At 41.8% G+C, this 20,557-nt stretch overlaps 1 protein-coding gene across 1 annotated transcript in view; it reads left to right on the plus strand.

Annotated features, from left to right (window-relative positions):
* The window catches only part of CNTNAP2 (contactin associated protein 2), a 1,960,721-nt gene that overhangs the window by 1,508,819 nt on the left and 431,345 nt on the right, over window positions 1-20,557 (plus strand). Inside the window, exon 14 of the mRNA XM_042974552.1 lies at window positions 20,040-20,196. Within this exon, the coding sequence (XP_042830486.1) occupies window positions 20,040-20,196 (157 nt within the window). The remainder of the gene's footprint in view (window positions 1-20,039; window positions 20,197-20,557) is intronic.

A 20,557-nucleotide genomic window follows, 5' to 3' on the forward strand; every position in this document is an offset into this window, starting at 1 on the left:
AGTCAGAACAAAACAAGAACAAAATTTTAAAATCCCCGAACACCAGAATCCAGAAAGCGTATGTGATTTTTAAAGTTTTCTTCTGTTTTTTTTTCCTCCCCTTTTTAATTTGTCTGGATTATAAAAAAAAAAAAAAAAAAAAAGGGAAATCGAAAGAGAGACTTGTATTCACGTATTTGGAAGATATTTGTTGAGCACCTACTATGGACGGGCACCACGTATCAGTCATCACCCACAAAGGCTGGGCCTGAATGGATCTCCAACTCCAGTTGGCAGGGGGCCGGGGCCCGGGGAGGGGGGGGGGGACCAGAAAATAAGCAATAAACACAACAGTGTGTAACGTGTCTGGAAGTAGTAAATGCTAAGAAGTAAAAAGGGCAGGATGAGGGAAAGGGAAGATACCGCTTTAGGTAGGTCATTAAGAGGTGACATTGGAGCACCATGTGGGGAGGGGAGTGAAGGATCTGGCAGACATTAGGGGAATGGGATTCCAGGTAAGGGTATCACCCGCAGAGCCCCAGGGGGTGGGTGGGAGTGTGCGTGGGTGTTTGAGGATCAGCCGCGGGCCTGTGGCTGCCGCGGTATGAGCAGGGGAGGGAGGGAACAGACGAAATTAGAGCAGAGGCTGTGAGCAGGCAGGGATACAAGTCATAGGAATGTGCTAAGGCCTTGTGCTTCTGTTCTTAGTGGGCCAAGCGGCCCGGCGGGGGGGGGGGGGGGGGGGGAGCAGAGACCTGCCGCCATCTGACTTAACCCTCAGAGATCGTTCCAGTCTACAGGTATAGACAGGGACACAAGGAGACCACTGGCTCAGCCATCAGTCCCTTCCCTCCAGCAGCTACCCAGTCCTCCCTTGTGTCCACCAGCAGTCACGGAGGCCTGGAGCATCCCACGCACAGACGGAGTGACAGAAATGCAGACAGGCGTCAGCTGCAGCCTTGCGCCTAAAGAGCACGCAGGCCAGGCTGGAAGCCACATCCAGAGACAAGCATAAGACTCCCTTTTAAGTGCCCTGGTTGGGGGCTGGGGGGAGGCAGTAGGCAGCGGGTACAAAGACATCTTACAAAAGAGATCCTTCACAGCAAGGCCTTCTGTAATCAAAGAATCCAACTGTCTCCCATCTGTCTAGCCTGCATCAGGCTGCAAGCCATTAAGAACATAGGGACCTTTTCGGTTTATCACTGTATGTCCCCGGCACCTACCACGTAATAGGCCGTCAGCAAATGTTTGTTGTTTCTTAAATAAAGTGCACATCACTTAAGTAGGCCTGGGGGATGGGGGGGTGGGGAGGGAGAACAGAGCAGGCATCAGGCTCCCAGAGAAAATGACCCTGGATCTGAAGGTACCCACAGAGACACGGCTATGGGGACAGCATGAGCCAACACATGGAGATATGGGGAAGCAGGACACATTCAGGGAACCAAGGCCAGTTCTAAGTGTCCAGAGATTGGGATGTGTCAGCAGGAGATAAGGCCCCATCAACAAGCAGAACCCTGGTTATGAAGGGTTTGGGAATGAGATTTGGTATTGAGGCAGCAAAGAGCTACTGAAGAACTTTCAGCTGGAAGGAGCACGGCCGTGCGATGTGTTGGCGTGGGGAGGACGGGCTGACCTGGAGAAATGGGCGGGGGCTTGAAGGATGCTGAGGGGGAAGAGTGATGGAGTAGGTGACTGAGAAGAAGAGTGCAGTGGCTCTGGTTTCCATCCTAAGAGATGGGGCGATGCTCTGCCTTCTACCGAGATGGGGAACGGGGAGATAACGCCTTCCGCGTGGACATCTGGGGCTGCCTTGCATTAAAGGTTCGCTGATAGGCTCGAAACTACTTTGGAGAGCTGTGCAATATCCACAGGCAAAAATAACTCATGCACGAATTCAGCAAGAATATAGTGCGTCAAGCCAAGAGCAGGAGGGGGGTGTAGGAGTCATAGAGTGGCATTGTCGCTGCTCTGGTGGGGCTTCTATTTCAGCTAGACAGGACCATCAGTTAACAGTGAAGAGCAAACACAACCACAGATAGTGATAAATAAAACCAGGTGCTCCAACAGGAAATAACAGGAAGCACCTACTTTTGATATGGTTGTCCAGGACTTTATCTCCAAGGAGATGACACTTAAGTCGAAGCCTGAAGAAGACTGAGCATGAGCAGGGAAGGGTGACAGGTTCCAGCAAGGATCAAAGCCCTGCAACAGGGAAGGAATTTAAGTTTAATAAAAAGTGGGACACAAATGTTCATGGATGGATGAATGGATAAAGAAGATGTGGGGCATATATACAATGGAGTATCACTCGGCAATCAAAAAGAATAACATCTTGCTATTTGCAACTACGTGGATGGAACTGGAGGGTATGACGCTAAGCGAAATTAGTCAGAGAAAGACAAAAATCATATGACTTCACTCATGAGGACTTTAAGAGACAAAACAGATGAATGTAAGGGAAGGGAAGCAAAAATCATATAAAAACAGGGAGGGAGACAAAACATAAGAGACTCTTAAATACAGAGAGCAAACAGAGGGTTACTGGAGGGGTTGTGGGAGGAGGGATGGGCTAAACGGGTAAGGAGCATTAAGGAATCTACTGAAATCATTGTTGCACTATATGCTAACTAACTTGGATGTAAATTTTAAAAAATTAGTAATAATAATAAAAAAATAAAAAGTGGGACAATGTAATAAGGAAAATTAACAATTAAAATTGGAGGGACAGGTAGGTGGCTTTTGCTCCTTCACAGTTTACTTCCTAATAGACATCTGAAAGAAATTACTCATCTAGAACTGCAAGGCAACCGTATCCAGAAAGAGTATCTGAATATTGTATAATTGGTTACATTCATTACAATCAAACTGAAATCAGTTGCCTTGCCAGGAAAAAAAAGTGACTAATTGGCATAATGTGAAGGTCTTTGAAGACTCTCATTTAATATCGGCAGGTTAATGAGCAAGCTAATAAAACAAGTTTTACTTAAATACTTCGAAGGAAAAATTTATTCTGTCCTTGGGTGTTCAGTTCTCTCATTGTCAGGGGAGGGGGGGAAGAATGAGGGCAAATTTTAGAGGTTTCACTGTTCAAATAAGTATCCCTTTCGCCCACTTGAAAAATCTGACACTTACTGAATTTTTTGTCATCTCACTGCTCTTCTGTGAGATCAGACGGCTTTGAATTGGTGCCACTTTTATCAACTGCTGTGCCATCGAGAAAGGCCTTAGCATCTTAGTTCCCTGGGAGAAGGGCCAGGTAATGGATGGATAATGTGTGACTCGGCCGGCCGGTTTGGTGTCCCATGAATTAGAGACGGGGCCCAGCAGGTGGGGTATGTGACCTCGGGCTGTGTGCTCCGTCAGCAGTGCCTTGATCTGTTAAAGGGTGGTTGCCTTTTTTTAGATAGTCGCACGTTCCTGTCTTGAGAGCGCTAAGTAGGGCAGGGTTAAAGATCAACGATAATTATTTTCATGCCATCAGGGTTTTGTTTTGTTTTTTTCTCTTTTAACTTGTTAAATAGCAGAGAAGAAGGGATTCGTTCACAACACCCTGGCATTAAGATTTATTCTTTCCTCTGGTGTTTTTTTCAAGACTCCCCTGGTAACGTCGTCATCAGGGTGGGCTGGAGATCACAAACTCAGCCTGAGTTTGAGTTTGAGATGGTCCCCGAGGCAGGGTTTCTGTGGGGCCGACTGGGGCTCCAGCACGCTGGCAAGCGGCAGTGACAGTCGTAACAGTGACGGTCGTCATGGATCAGTGCTGCTCCGCCCATCACACCTTCCATCTCTTCCCCTCTGTTAATTTACATTTGACCACAAGGCATGTTCAAGACCCCACCTGTCTTGTGGATTCCACTTTCCCCTTGGTCACATCTCTAGCTGTTCCTTCTCTCTCTCTCTCTCTCTCCCCACCCCCCACCAGGTGGCTTTCCTATTTTGATCAGTCACATTTGCTTTTTCTTGTATCGGCTTCACCTTGACTGCCCTTCGTGCTCATCGGGATGACCTCCTAATCCTCAAACCCAGTGATGTTGGTGCACAGCCTACCCTTCCCCTTTCTCGAATGTTCAGTAGTCCTTTTGTCGCCTGTGCGCCTAGGACCGTGCTACAAGCTGGAGGTACAGAATCAACGTCCAAATGGAGCTTCCTGTCCGTAGGGGGATGAGCGTGTAAAACAACCAGAGTACAATATGCTGAGTGCATCACCTGTGGCTTAACACAGAGTGGGCGTAACATTCGCTACCTTGCGGAATGCGAAGGAGAGCAGATTTCAGAGAAGCAATCTGTCTTTAAACCGCGTTGCCTTGATTCCTTGCCGTGGCTGCTCTTTAAGTCCTTCCTCACCTCCTGCCGTGGGCATATACCACAAGGCAAGGACTTAGCTGGCCACTCGCCCCGTGCTCCGCACTGATTCCTACTCTCGAGCTCCCTTATCACTACGGGTGGTTCACACAGGTACCCCCTATTTGCTTAATCTTAAAACCTAAGGAGTCACCACCAACTATTCCATCTGGTCCCCAAGCCCACTGACTTCCTTTTGCAGGGCATTTACCTGCTGCCCCTGTTATGTGACACACCATGCTCATGATACTTTGAGTCTTAACCGCCCCATTCCTAGGATTTCCAGCCTCCTTTGCCTTGTGGCAGATCTCAGAACATCGCATCGCCATGCTTCTCAATTGCTCTAAAACCCACAGTAACGGGTACCTGGGTGGCTCAGTCGGTTAAGTGTCTGACTTCGGCTCAGGTCATGATCTCACAGTTTGTGGGTTCGAGCCCCACCTCGGGCTCTGTGCTGACAGCTCAGAGCCTGGAGCCTGCTTCAGATTCTGTGTCTCCCCCTCTCTCTGCCCCTCCCCTGCTACCTCTCTCTCTCTCTCTCTCTCTCTCTCTCAAAAATAAACATTAAAATGTTTTAAAATAAATAATAAAACCCACAGTAACAGACTTCTACTATAGGATTAAGGCTGCATAGGTATCATAAAAGCCCTCCCCCATAAACTTTTTTACATGCATGATAAAATATTTTGAAAAATTCTTTGAAATGTATAAATGAGCTTGCCTGAAAGTAACGAAGATCCTTAGAGGCCTAAAATGAAGCAAAACCGTGGACCAACAGCATTAATGAGTGCTAAAAAGCCAGAAGCCGGCCTAAGGGCCTTTGCCAGCTCCCTGTGACCTCTAGCTTCAGTGTTCATGACTGTGGAGGAACTTATATCAAATTATATCAAACTTATATATTGAGTTATATGAAACATCCCTTGTTGGGAAACGAATTGTAAAGGTCAACAGTCAGCAGGGGTGGGGGGGGGACCCAAAAACTAAAACTAAAAACCCACCCTGCAAAGGAAGATAGCATAGGAATTTTGACCATCTGGACCTTGGCCTGGGGTAAAGAGAAAGAGAAAGAAATTATCCCTTGACGTCGTATGGCAAAAAAGCCCATTCTGATGCATCTTCACAAAGTCAACATCACACTATTTGTATGGTTGCAAAAAATTCAAGATGGAAATACATTCTTAAAATTTTTCTAATGTTTATTTTTGAGAAAGAGAGAGAGCGTGAGCCAGGGAGGAACAGAGAGAGAGGGAGACACAGAATCTGAAGCAGGCTCCAGGCTCCGAGCTGCAGCACAGAGCCTGATGCAGGGCTCGAACCCACGGACCGTGAGATCATGGCCCAAGCTGAAGTCAGACGCTCAACCGACTGAGCCATCCAGTACCCCAAGCTGGAAATACATCCCAAAGAAGCCCCCCGCTTGGTAATATCCCTAGGTATCTGATAAAAGCAAATGCAAATGATCTGAGAGGGACATAGCTTCAGTGGGACCTCAGATACATTTGTAAGGAACATGATCCCAAAGGACAAACAATAACCACGAAGTGTATGGGGGAACAAGATACTGTCACTGTGGGTCAATAGAGTAACTAATAGCATGATTCCTGCAAAAACTTAAGATATTGAAATTACTGGAACAGATTGGTCCTTTTAGGGGAAAATTGAAAATATGATTAAGAAAGACACTAGCAAAAATAATAAGTGTCGTTTGAAAAAGAACCAAATAAAAGTTAAGAAATCAAAATGTAATAGGAATCAAAATTAAAAGCTTTACGGTGGAGTTAAGTAGCAGTTTCCAGAGAGCTGAAGTGTGAATAGTGAAATGAAACACAGATTCTGAAGGAATTTCCCAAAAATCTACCCAGGGAGACAGAGAATTGCTAAATGTGAAAAAGAGGTTCAAAGCAAGGAAATTAGATCATTAACATCTAATGCATATCCATTGGAGTTCTGGAAAGATAGAAAAGTAAAAGGGACCAGAAGCCCTATTTTAGGGCATATGAATGCTAAGAACTCACCAGATCAGACGAAATATGCAGATTCAGGTCTAGATGAAGGAGTCACCGTGGATTCAAACGAGAGGGGAAAATGCCCAGCTGGGCAGAAAGAAAATACAGCTCACCAACAGAAAGAATGGATGTGAAACTGACAGGTGACTTCTTGACAATGGAAACCTACAGACCCTGGAATAATATGTTCAAACTGGGGCGAGTAAGTAACCATCAACTTAGAATATACCTGCCAGAAAAACTGTCATGAACAGAGTCTAAATAAAGGCATTTTTAGACAAACAACAGTCATTGTAGTTCAGGACATTTTTTTTTTTTTTAATGCTTAAGTATATAGAGCATCACTATTCAAAAGAACTTTCTGAGATGATGGAAATGTTTGCTGTCCAGCCACCAGCTGGTGGCTCGGGGACTAAGGAACTTAATTTCGATTTTATGTAATTATAATGAATTTTGATTTTAATAGCTACGTGCAACTGTTGGCTACCTATTGGCAACACAGATAGGAATAATTAGCATAATCGACAAGTGTGAGTTCATGAACACTTAAAGAATAATAAGAGAATAAAGTTTTTTTCAAGTACCTGTAAAGCATTTTTTAATATTGACCACAAACTGTACTCTTTAAAACAAGCCTCGACAAATTGTAGATTATTGGTATCATGTAGCTTCTGTTCCCTGATCGTGATCATAGTAAATTTTTAAAAAGTGACAGCTTGAAGAGAAACGTACAGTTAGACATTTTAAAGGACACTTGTAAATAATCTCTGAGGCATAGAAGAACTAATACTCAAAATTAGATAGTACGTGTCACTAAATGAAAGTGACAATACCATTCAAAACATAAAAAAATATTCCTAGAGTGGTATTTGGATAGAATTTATAGCCCCAAATACATTTATTAAAACGTTAGAAAGGCTAAAACCTATTGAGGTAAGCATCTACCTTGAAAATGAGACAAATGACTGTAGAATATATCTATACAGGAAGTAAAACAGATAAAATAAAAGTAGGAATTAATGAACTATAATTCAAACATACAAAAAAGATCAACAAAGTTGATCTTTGAAAAGACTACTAAATCGATAAAGCGATCGATAAAATCGATAAAGCGTCTAAGTAGACTATTCAGAAGATAGGACACTAATAGAAATGACAAAGAGAATAGAAATACAACATTTTACCAGTATTTACATGTAATGAACAACTTCATAGAAAATACAACATAGAAATAAGTAAAACAGATATGCAAGAGCAGAAACATAAGTGGATGTGATCTTAAAACAAAGATATTAAATTTTATTATTAGCCTCAGATAGTTTAGGAATGATTCCAATTTTATCCAGTGCTCAAACCATCCTTTGAAGCCACTATTAACGTAATACTAAAACATAATGATGGTACAACATGGAGAAATACCAGGCGATGTCATTCATGAACATAGTAGCAAAATATCCAGAACAAATTACTAATTAGCCAACGATTTGTTAATATATATAGTTATTTATCACAACAAAGTTGCTTATTTCACAAGTACTATCACTTTAAAAAATCCGTAAATGCAGTTTATCACCTTAAACAGCAAAAAGGGGGAAAACATCATTTCGTTAAGTGCAGGCAAAACATTGAATAGAATTAAATATCATGATAAAAATATTAGCAGATGGTAAATGGAAAAGAGAACTCCCTGAAACAGAAAGATGAAATGTTTAAGTGACAGTAACATCACAATGGTTAAACATTAAAAGCATTTTCCATATAATCAGTAAACATAGAGGAGACCCTTATCACCAATTTAGTTTAACATTGAGCAGTAGGTCAGAACCACGGCATTAAGACAGTAAAGAAGGTATAAACTAGAAAGGAAGGAACAAACTAACATTATTCGTAAATAAAAATGTAGGCTTGGGAAAATTAAAAATATCAGTGGATTAATCAGTAAGAGAGTTTAAACAAGTTTCTGGGTATAATATCAGCATAAAAAAATCCAGTTGTATCTCTGTACAAAACAGCACAGAGTGTTAGAATATGTTATGTTTAAAAGCCTGCCATTTATGAATAACTCTAACAAATATGTGAGAAACCTTTACCAAGAAAGTTATAAAGTTTGTTGAAAACTACTTTAAAACATCTAAATGGACAGACTTATCATGACAGTAAATAGGATAAGTACATATTATAAGTCTGTAAATTTTCCACCAATTTATTTCTTGATTCAAAGTAATTCTGTTTAAAGTCCTACCTGGGTTTTCTTTTTCTTTTTCTTTTTCTTGTTAATTGAGGGGAAATTCGTTAATGTCACCTTAAGGGAAAATGTCTGTGGCACTCAGTGCATTCACAGTGTTGTATAATCTCTCCACCTGTCTGGTTGCAGAACACAGTCACCATCTTGAAACACAAAATATCCAATAAGAAAATGGGCAAAAATATAAACATATTTTTTAAGAGAGAGAGTGCATGAGCAGGGGAGAGGACAGAGGGAGAGAGAGAGAGAGGGAGGGAGGGAGGGAGGGAGAGAGAGAGAGAGAGAGAGAGAGAATCTTAAGCAGACTCCAGGCTCATTGCAAAGCCCAACACGGGGCTTGATCCCACAGCCCTGGGATCATGACCTGAGCCAAAATCAAGAGTCAGATGCTCAACCGACTAGACCACCCAGGTGCCTCTGAACAGATTTTTTTTTAATAAGAAAAGATAAATGGATAAACATGGAACAGCAAATAACTTGTAAGTTATCCACGAAGTATAACTAAAACCAAAAAGAGGTACTGTTTGTCACTCACCAGTGCACACAAGTTAACAGCATAATATCAAAGGTTGTCAAGGATTTTGAAGTTTTATATACTGCTGGTAGGATTCTGCATTCCTGTTCCATGTTCTCTTATTTGGGGATAACAAACAGTTGTGAGATGCACAAACCAGATGGCTCAACAACTTGCTATAGAACATGCTCAGAGCCCTTAGGCATTTTCCAGAGCGTGTGAAAATAGCAAAAAACTAGACACAGCCCAATGTTTGTTAATATTAGAATTAATAAAGTGTGATATACTCAAAGGGCAGTGCACCATACTAACAATGATAATAGATAAACTAGGCACGAGTCTACTTATTTTATTATTATTCCTAATACTTATATAAACTTATATTTGTGTGTGTAAAATATTTTAACATTTAAACATTTTTAAATTGGACTCCCCATTACTTACAAACTCAAGTACAAAAATCATGAAAGTACCCAAAGCCATTTCTCCAACCATACATTCTGCTTCTTTCCACTGGCCCTGCCAGCCTAACCGATTACCCCCCATAGTTGCAGAAAAAAGTCATTTGTTTTCTGGCTTCATGTCTTGGCCCAGCCATTCAGGAGATGCTGAAACGCTCATATCCTCATCCTGGTTTTCTAGATCCTACCTACCCTTCCATCAAAGCTGCAGTCAGACCTCCTCCTCATGGAAACCCTCCAGTCCACCTTGATCCTTGGGAATTGTTTCCTGCTCCGAAATCCTTCAGGACCCATTGCCTGAACCACTCCTATGACATCCAGTGTGTTCCCCCCCACCCCCCATTTTATTATGTGTGTGCCCCATTAGATATAAAACTTTTATCATTGTAAATTATGGAACATAAACATCTTTCCGCTAACTCCAAAGCTTAGGAACCAGGTTTTCACTCCTATTCCCTAAATTGTCTCTCCAGCACTGAAAAGGTGCTTATTGAATATGGAGCATGCCATTTTAACTGCAAAACAATATTTTGCTACTAATTTAAAAAGTTACCTTCCTCTTTTAAATATAAATCAAGCCAAGGTGCATCCATTATCTATCTATCAATAAAAGTCAAGGCACAAGATATCAACTACTTCTGTTTCAATGATGGGCTGGGGTAAGACATGTTTTAACAAATAAATGCAGTTTTAAATGGAAAATAAAAGGAGCAGCCAGTACTCAAGCAAATTATTATCTCTGACATCCAATTTTATACCCTCTTCATTTGTTCTATAAAGAGAAAAAGAAATATTTTAAATAAGTGGTCAAGGGCTTTCCTAGTGAAAAAGAAATATTTTAAATAATTGGTCAAGGGCTTTTCTAGTGAAAAAGACTAGAAAAGTGTATTATTAAATGCTACAAACAGCATGTAGTTGTATCTGATCACTTTGGTATTACTAATCACATTTGTTCCCGGGGCCATGGTACAAAGGAATTAGCCAGAGCGATTGAGGGGGCCACAAACGCCATGACCTCTATGGAAACTGAGGCCAAGTTAACATAGAGGAGTTGGTTCAGTCTGTTCTCTTTAATACTGCTCAGGATAATGAACCCCCTTCTGATCTCTCACTTCAATTCCATTCACATTAATAAAATCTAATTCATTTGAATGGGATTCAAAGTGATTTGATTCAATTCAATCAAATTCTGCTCGGTGGAATCAGTCCTTGATTGAAATCTATTAAGTTTGGTTCAATAAAATAAATTTAAATATTATGCAGTAAAATTAATTTTTAATTAACTAACATTTCAGCTAAGGTCCATTTTGATCTGAACTTCAATTCTCCATTTCTATATTTGGTCCCTATTCAAATTAATAAAATATAGAAGGATCCAACATAATCCTGAAAGATGCACCGTAAGGCTAATCAGCTACATTCATTTCTATTCATCCCTAATCAAATGAGTTTAGTGACATTCAATCAGAGAGAGAGAAATGCTCACCTTTAACTACCATATTGAATGTTTTTATTAAAACTTCAAAATTATGAGTTTTCCCGACTGCACCACACTGTCTGCAGTATGAACTCCATGGGACTTTTTTGGATTCATTCTCCATTTGATCTTTATATTAACAGAGAATAACATGGAATCAGATGGCCAGGAAACAAAAGGGAATGTTGTTATCCAGGTTAATGTTTTTACAAAACGTAGAGACAGCTTGAGATGATAGACCTTTGTATCTATGAGAATGCCAACATGTCTGATGTCTACCTTTATTTTTAAGGTTCTTACTCTGAATAGTAAAACACAGTCCTTAGGACTCAGGGTCATGGTTGTGAAATGGAAAAAGCTCTGGATGGTTGTGACACAAGCTTTACATCTGGAATCAGCTTGAGAAGGTGGAAGCCACCGTGGAAGGCCGTGTTCCTCCTCTCGAATAATATTATAGGTACCAAATGTTGTCTCTTAGAGAGGTGACAAATAGCTACTAAGAATAGAGTGAAAAAGAAAGGTTGCAATGAGCACGTTATTCTGAAAAAAATTACTGGGAATTTTAAATGGAGATATTACTGCAATAAACACTTTTCATATCTTCGCTGGAAAATAAAGTCCTAGACTGGTACTCCAATGGCACTTGGGCACTGAGCCTCTCAGTATTCTGTGAACTAATAATGCACACTGTCATCATCTCAGGTCAGTTGTGTGGCAGACCTATCTGACGATAAGGATCATCAGGGTTCTAGTGACCGAGCCCTAAGATTTTCCTCTGAGATTCTTATTCTGTAGATCTTATTTTGTAGGCCGGGGAATCTAGAGGGTCGACAAGAGCCCCAGGTGGATCTCCTCTTAGGTAAATTGGAAACCCTTCTCTGTATTAATGCCCTGCCAGAGGCAAGAAAACACAGCAGCAGTCGCTCCAGGACTTGGCCTCCCAGCCCTCATCTTTCCATGGGGATGCTGAGACTTGGGCTGCCATCGTCTGGCTCCTAGAAGTCATTGCATGAGGACAGACTACATGTGGAAGAAGAGAGGCTGGCTCTATTTAGGCCAGAGAACTCTAGGACGGGTGGCCTGTCCCCTCTTCCAGTTCCTGGGGGCAAGGTGACTCGGCACTAGCTTTAGGGCTTTGCAACCCTTGGATTGTGCCCATCTCATGCTGAAGGAAAAGGGGGATCTGGCCTGCTCGATCTTCCAGATTGTCCAGCAGGCTCTGTAGTGGCTACAGCACCTCTGAAACTCCTCTTTGCTCCAGCCCGGCCAACAGCTTCCTGTAAGGTTTTACCTTCCTTGTTCTCTAGCATGTCTGCCTTGCAGGGGAGATTCTCGCAGGTACCAACTGCTGTGTGCACACAGTCTAGAATTACACCAATTAAAGATATCTTGGGGCGCCTGGGGGGCTCAGTCGGTTAGGCGTCCGACTTCAGCTCAGGTCATGATCTCACGGTTGATGAGTTCAAGCCCCAGGTCCGGCTCTGTGCTGGCAGCTCAGAGCCTGGAGCCCACTTCCGATTCTGTGTCTCCTTCTCTCTCTGCCCCTCCCTGCTCGTGCTCTGTCTCTTTCTGTCTCAAAAATACATAAAAACATCTCTAAAAAAATTTTTTTAAAGATATCTTTATTTAGTACGCCTATTCTCACTATTTGTGGCATGGTGTGGAGCGCTGTAGTCAGATCAGAGTGGTCAGCTGAAACTGACCAGTGGAGCGGAGGGAAAAAGACTCAGTGGTGCTTTGGGAAAGACAGAAGGGAGGAGAAAACGGGGGATTTTTCAGAGCGAGAGTCACTTCTTTAGAAATTGGATCCTGCACGATAGGGGGCTTCAAAGAGCCAGGATGCTGCCAAACAGAGGGAACGGTGAGGGGAACTGCCAGCAGGGGGCGGTGGAGCTGAGCGCCGAAGGTGGGTGTCTGCCGCGGTTGTATCTGTTCTAGTTCCTCTGCTAAAAAGCCCCCTGTGATTCTCTAACGGAAGTTGCAGATAAATAGATCGTAGTAGGTAAAATAAAACGAGATTTCACCAGGCTAAAAATACACTTCTTAAGTTTTCATTTTAGAGACAATAAAGCCTCGTGGCATTGTTTTTAATATCTTCTAGAAGTGGATGATACGGAGCTAATTAAATGTCCCAGTGACCCTACTCGGTCTTACCGGTAGTAAGAGTGTGCCAGGATAATGTGTATTTAAGCCCATTAAGGTACTTCGTGTAGCCCGGAAGTGTCGAAGAACACATTGTGAAAATCACACAGATGTACCACGTTTTCCTCAAGAGGTCCCCATGCACTTGCCCTTGGGTTTCTGAAACACCTTGTTAGTGGAGAAAATTAGAGAGATCTCTTGGCTTCTTCAAGTCCTCCCTCCTTCTTCCTTCCCCAGTTAGTCATCCAAACAATAATAAACCCTTCAGCATAATGAAACTTGATCTTGAGTACAAACAGTGTAGTGATTCTGTGTAATTCAATCTATATCTGGTTGTTTTAATACAATGTCCCTTACTTTGATAATTCAGCTTCTAGTTAACTTTGAATATGGGCTATCATTACTAATCTTGTGCCGGTGGTTACACCTACTGAATACAGTTAACAAAAATCTGGTCTATTTTGAGATTAGAGAAGTTCTTGAACTCTCGGCGCTGGGTAATTAAATTCTTTCTCTTCTAACCACTTCGTGTTCTTGTCTTTTTAAAGTCTTTCCGTCTTTATCATCTTTAACTGCTTTTCCCCCTGAGCCAATTAACAGTAAATAATGACTTATAAAGCAAAAAGTAGCACCTTATTAGCATAGCACTAGAATAAGGCAATTCTTTGTTCAATGAAAATTGAACCATTTTCTTGTTGAATATAAAATAGATGCCAAATTAATAATTTATTTTAGTTACAGTGATTTGATTTAGCCAAATGTGCCAGTGCTAATAACAAAGGGTACAATTTGCTTTTTCCCTGGAATCTGTGTTCTGCTTACTTACTGGCATTCTGCTGTCCGTGGCACATGTGAAAACAGCTAGATAAACATGTTGTACTGTGCTTAATTTATTTTCCTCGGAAGGACTACGAAATAACATTGATTTTGCCCCACCTTAACTGGGAACAGTAGCCATCTAAGGCCATCTGTAACTTGACACAGAGGTAAGGTTTGGGGGGAGAGCTGGGAACTTGGGCTACTCTCACCTGGTCACTGGAGTGTCACCTCCTTGCACTGACCAGAGGAAATGTCAGTTCAGAATCACCCCCCCCCCCCCCCCCGGATCCCACTCTGGTGTCTAATAAGAGTCCCTCCGTACAGGAAGTGAAGGTCGGCCATGTGAGATTAGTTCAGAGCCTGGATTCCACACAGAGCTTAGGCCTCCTGCCGGAACACCCACTGCCCAAACAACTTGACAATGAAGCGCCCTCTCTGGGTGCTTCTCCACACTCCCTGCCTCCAGGAATCAGAAGGTTCTCTCTTCTATTTCCCCTACCACACATTTCTCAGAATCTCCTGCTAAAGGAGAGGCTGATAATGATCTTGTTCCTTTTCCTGACAATGTTCTGATTTCTATAAAGAATACTGAGCCACATTCAACTTCTCTCATTCATGCATTTTATCATGATGTCTATAATGAAAATATAACAGTGTTAGGTTGTTCTACTAGTTGCTGGAAGAAATTATTTGAAATTGAGCTGAGGTTTTAGATATATGCTCTTCCAAGGGCTATTTGAATGACAGGGAGGGTGAAGGAGTTTCCTGCCAGAGAGTCCATTAACCCCAGTTCTATAGGTATCTGGTTTGTTTCCTCTCCTCTGTCAGGTGGGTTGGCACCTCCTCGTTCCCCAAACAATGGTAATAACCCAAATTTCCTTTGAAGGAAAGAATTTAGTATTAGGTTACCTTGGAGAGATTCAGTGTGATAAATAAACGTGATAACCAGTCTAGGTCATGCTTCTACATTTCGGGGATCAAGTTGTGATCTGGAAGGCCCCAGGGGCATTTGCAAGGTCAGCATGGTACTGTCCACCTTTGCTCTCTCCCTGTAACATGGCCTAGAGATAGAATCAACAGAGACCTTGTTCAGCTTACTGGCCAGATGGTCTGGCTCAGATTTTATAATTTCCATAAGTGGAATTTTTCAAGCCTTGTTTTTTGAAACTCTTGACTGCATCACAAAAAGAGTTTATTATTGGTCATGGTTGCAACGTAGGGAAGCATCTGAATTTCCATGATTTACTCTTTACTGTAATGGAGAGAGAAGGGAGGAGCAAAAACAAAACCAACCAAACAAACAAAGCCACCTTGAAGGTAAAAAGAAAACACAGCTCCTGTACGCTGGGACATGGCTCAGATAGGAAAAGATAGGGTTTCGGCATGGACCTCATCTCAGAGAGCTGGCTTCTTTTGCCCTTCATAACAGGATACTGGAATCTCTCTCTACTATTTACCAGATCAAGTCAAATACCTTTTTGAAAATTCATATGCCATAAATGATCTTGCAAAGGGAAAAATAATAACTTTTCCAAATTAAGTCAACACAACCGAAAAATCTAGAAATTTGTATGAATTAGAATATTTGTCTAACTCTTTTCCAAGGTCAGTGCATTTGCTCATTTATTACATCAAGGCTGAACCTCCCAGGAGAGTTTCATTGCTTTAAATTGCCCACCTTACAAACAATCCCATTTACAGTTGCACCAAAAAGATCAATATACCTAGCAACAAATCTAACCAAGGAGCTGAAAGACTTAAACTCTAAAACTAAAGACATTAATGAAAGAAATTGAAGATGACTCAAACAAAGGGAAAGATATGTTTCCTTGCTCAAATCCCATGCTCATGGATTAGAAGAACTAATGTTCATACTACCCAAAACAATCTACAGATTCAGTGATTCAGTGCAATCTCTTATCAAAAAGCCAGTAACATTTTTCACAGAACTAGAACAAGTAATCCTAGAGTTTGTGTGGTACCACAAAAGACCCAGGTAGCCAAAGCAATCTTGAGAAGAACAAAACTGCAGGTATCACAATCCCAAATTTTAAGATACTTTATAAAGCTATAGTAATCAAGACAGTGTGTTACTGGAAAAAACAAAACAAAACAAAACAAAAAAACGTAGATCAATTGAAAAGGATCAAGAGCCCAGAAATAAACCCACACTTATATGGGCAATTAATTTACCACAAAAAAGGCAAGAATATACAATGGGGGAAAGACAGCCTCTTTAATAAAAGGTTTTGGGGAAACTGGACAGCTATATGCAAAAGAATGAAACTGGACCACTTTCTTACACCATACACAAAAATAAACTGAAAACGAATTAAAGACCGAAATGTGACACATGAAACCATAAAACTAGTAAAAGAAGACATAGGCACTAACCCCTTAGGCATCAGCGTTAGCAACATATTTGTGGATAGGTCTCTTCAGGAAAGGGAAATAAAAGTAAAAATAAACTGTTGGGACTAGACCAAAATGAAAAGCTTTTGCAAAGCAGAGGAAACCATCAACAAAATGAAAAATCAACCTACTGACTGGGAGAAGATATTTACAGATGATATATCCAATAAGGTGTTAATATCCCAAAAATATAAAGAAATTATACAACTGAACACCAAAAAAAACAATAAATAAGTAATCTGATTTAAAAAATGGGCAGAGGATGTGAATAGGATATTTTTGGAAGAAGACATCCAGACGACCAATGAAGAGAAGGTCAACATCACTCATCACCAGGGAAATGCAGATCAAAACCACAAGGAGGGGCGCCTGGGTGGCTCAGTTGGTTAAGCATCCAACTTCAGCTCAGGTAATGATCACATGGCTCGTGAGTTGGAGCCCTGAGTTGGGCTGTCCGAGCTGTCTGTGCTGACAGCTCAGAGCCTGGAACCTGCTTCAGATTCCCCGTCTCCCTCTCTCTCTGCACCTCCCCTGCTTGCACTCTGTCTCTCTCTCTCTCTCTCTCTCTCTCTCTCTCTCTCTCTCTCAAAAGTGAATAAACATTTAAAAAAGTAAAGAAAAAAACATAAGGAGTTATCACCTCCTACCAGTCAAATGGCTATTATCAAAATGACAAGAAATAACTAGTGTTGGCAAGGATGTGGACAAAGGAAACCCCGTAAGCTATTGGTGGGAATGTAAATTAGTGCAACCACTGTGGAAAATAGTATGGAAGTTCCTTAAAAAATGAAAAATAGAAATACCATACGATCCAGTAATTCTCCTACTGGGTTTTATGCGAAGAATACAAAAACACTAACTTGAAAAGATATATGCAGCCCTATGTTTATTGTATTATTAACCATAGCCAAGATACAGAAGCAGCCCAAGTGTCCATTGATAGATGAATGGATAAAGAAGATGGTGTGTGTCTGTGTGTGTGTGTGTGTGTGTGTGTGTGTGTGTGTGTGATCGACTATTACTCAACCATAAAAAGAGTGAGATCTTGCCATTTACATGAACATAGATAGACCTAAAGGGTATTATGCTAAATGAAATAAGTCAGAGACAAATAACCATATGATCTCACTTACGTGTGGATTCTAAAAAACAAAACAAATGAACAAGCAAAAAGCCAGACTCATGAATGCAAAGAACACACTGGTGATTGCCAGAAGGGAGGGGGGGTGGAAGATGGGTGAAATGGGTGAAGGAGATTAAGAGGTACAGACTTTGAGTCATAAAATAAATAAGTCACAGGGATGAAGAATACAGCAGAGGGAATACAGTTGATAAATATCGTAATAATGTGTGTGGTGACAGATGGGGACTGCTCTAACAATGATGAGCACTGAGTAATGTATAGAATGATCGAATCACTAGATTGTACACCTGAAACTAATATGTTGTATGTCAACCATACTTCCATAATAAAATAAAAATAAATAATCTACCTTAAAAAAAAAGACAGAACTGCAGCAGTTTTTATGCCATTCCAGTATGGCTCTTGCCTCATTTTTATTTCTGAGCAATCACACAAATACTGGGGCAAGTGCATACCTAGGGTCCTGAAAGCTGGTTGAGTTATTATAATTGGAATTCCAGCCATATACCTGAAGACTTTGACCAGCCTTCTCGGCTTCCTGGCTGACACTGTCCCCAGTAGGTTCCATTCCCTCCCGGCTTGCTGCAGGAGAAGCTCTTCTTAGGACCTCTCCTTCTCCCATTTTGTTCCCTCCCCTATCTGTTGCTGCCTAGCTTCTTCTTGCCATCATTCACCTGAAACTCCCCTCAACAAAGTGTCCTGTGAGCGCTGAGCTGTCAGACTAAAAGACGAAGTTAAGATTCCCATCTTCATGGACTTTGCTCTGAAATCTGACAATTCAGACCACACTGTCTTTTGGAAGTTCTTTGGTTTTTTTCCCTCCACCCTCTCTGACTGCTCCCTTTCCTGACTTCCACCATGGCCATCTGCCTCTTTCTCTTCTCCAAGTGCTCTTATGATCTAAAAGATTCCAACTGCATCTCTCCTGCTACCAGTATTTGCTCATTTACCCTCATGGTTCCTAAAATGGGACCTGCAGCCCAATAATGCTCCTGAGATCCAGACTTCTACATCCAATCGCCTGTTTTATGTATCAAGTCCATCACCCTTTCTTCAACACATTCCCTAAGCTTCTCATCTTCCTGCCCCATTATCTTGGTGAAACGCATCACCCAAGCCAGAAGCCTGGGATTATTCCACAACACCTTCTTCCTGTCCTCTCTGCCACCCTAATCCCAACAGTCCTACACCAATTATACTTTGCTAATCTCTTCCTATTTTCTCTTCCTCTCCGTTTCCACTACTATTTTATTATTTCTCTTCTGTATTAACGTGGGAGCATCACCTCTGGCCTCCCTGACTTTATCCCCTGGAAATCTTTTACCTTACTATAGATCTTTGAGATACAAATTTGATTAAGATAATTCCCTGCTTAAAATCCTTTAATTGGCTCACATGATTTACCGGACAAAGTTCAATCTCTTTAAGTTGGGAGGCAATAAACACTGAAAAGCAAGAATAAGCCAGTGCAAAGTAACTTCTTATTTAGACAAAGATTTTTTGTGATATGCCCTCATCTCCCATCTGTTACTACCTACCCCTGCTACCCTTTCAGCCTTTTTCTACCATATTCTACCTACATACTCCTATATATTTTTTCCATATAGAACTTTACCTCTCAGTCTTTTTACATTCTGCTCCCTCTTCCTACAAGCCTTTACCTCTCTTACATCCTTATTCACCCAAGTAATGCCCACTCAGCCTTCAACACATAGCTCAAATACTTTACCTTCTCTGGGAAACTTTTCTTCATGACCTCTTTTCCCTCATTCAGGCTCCCGTGTGTCATAAACCTTGTTAAACTCAATCTTTATCTCCATCATGCTGCCAAGTTTCTTAGAGTGTTTGACATGCAGTGGAAACTCAAGCACTGTTTGATGAGTGGATAAATGAATGAATACATGAGTGCATATTAGGCCAAATAACAAAAAGGAAAGTGTATTACGTAAGAATGTTGTACAATATCTTGTGAGATACAGTGTCACACTTCTGGTTTGGGAGCAGATCCGTGGTGTGATTGAAAGAATCACTTCGCCTCTCTAGACCTCAGTTTCCTTACCTGCAAAATAAGGAGATCGCCTTAAGACACAATGAAGGTCATCTGGCTCTAATAGTCAGTGATCCCCCAGACTCTCATGTCACAGAAGAGCGCGGCTAGTCGTGAACTCAGCTGTAATTTACAGAATCAGTGCATGGTCTATATGCCTTCATCAGGAGTGTCCCCATATGGCCAGCACTGGGGGGCACCTAAGTTCCTGAAGCTTCAAGTTCAAAGTGTCTTCCAGGGAAGGAGGTGCACATTCTGGTGGGGAAACTTACCATTGCCCATCGTGATTTTTTTAAAATATTCCTATTATTGAAACACGTTTACTTTTAAAGAGGGTAAAGTGATGTTCGGTCTACCGGACCGCGATGGTACCTCTGGGTGCAAGGGTGTGCGTGTGGCATTAAAGCGGGCGTGCCTCATCTACCTGACTGTGCCGTTTCCTTTTCTCATAGATGGAAGTCCTTACACCTGGTGGGTCGGCAAGGCCAACGAGAAGCATTACTACTGGGGCGGCTCTGGGCCCGGGATCCAGAAGTGTGCGTGCGGCATAGAGCGAAACTGCACAGACCCAAAGTACTACTGTAACTGCGATGCGGATTACAAGCAGTGGTGAGTGCATGCTCCCCTCCCCACGGGCCTTCAGGTCAGAGCGATTCGGTAGAAGAGACCATTTGAAAATTGCTGAAATAATAGGACAATAGGGTAGCAGTGTCTGGGAAGTAACCCAGGTGACAAATGTCAGGAACGCACCAAAAAACATAAAAGCAGAAAGAGGTCAGCATTACAGCGGGTGCGTTCAGAAATAAACAGGCACAAAATTGATGCGTTCCCATTTTATTCAGAGAGAAGAATAATGAGCCATGTAGAAGATGGTGCTTTACATTATGAAACGTGCTTAGTAACAACAGAGGGAATGGCCGTGGGCAGGGAGCCCATGGGCAGGCGTGTGAGAGCATCCCCGGTAAATGGT

This window comes from Panthera tigris, chromosome A2 (assembly GCF_018350195.1).
Source record: "Panthera tigris isolate Pti1 chromosome A2, P.tigris_Pti1_mat1.1, whole genome shotgun sequence".
NCBI classification, from domain to species: Eukaryota; Metazoa; Chordata; class Mammalia; order Carnivora; family Felidae; genus Panthera; species Panthera tigris.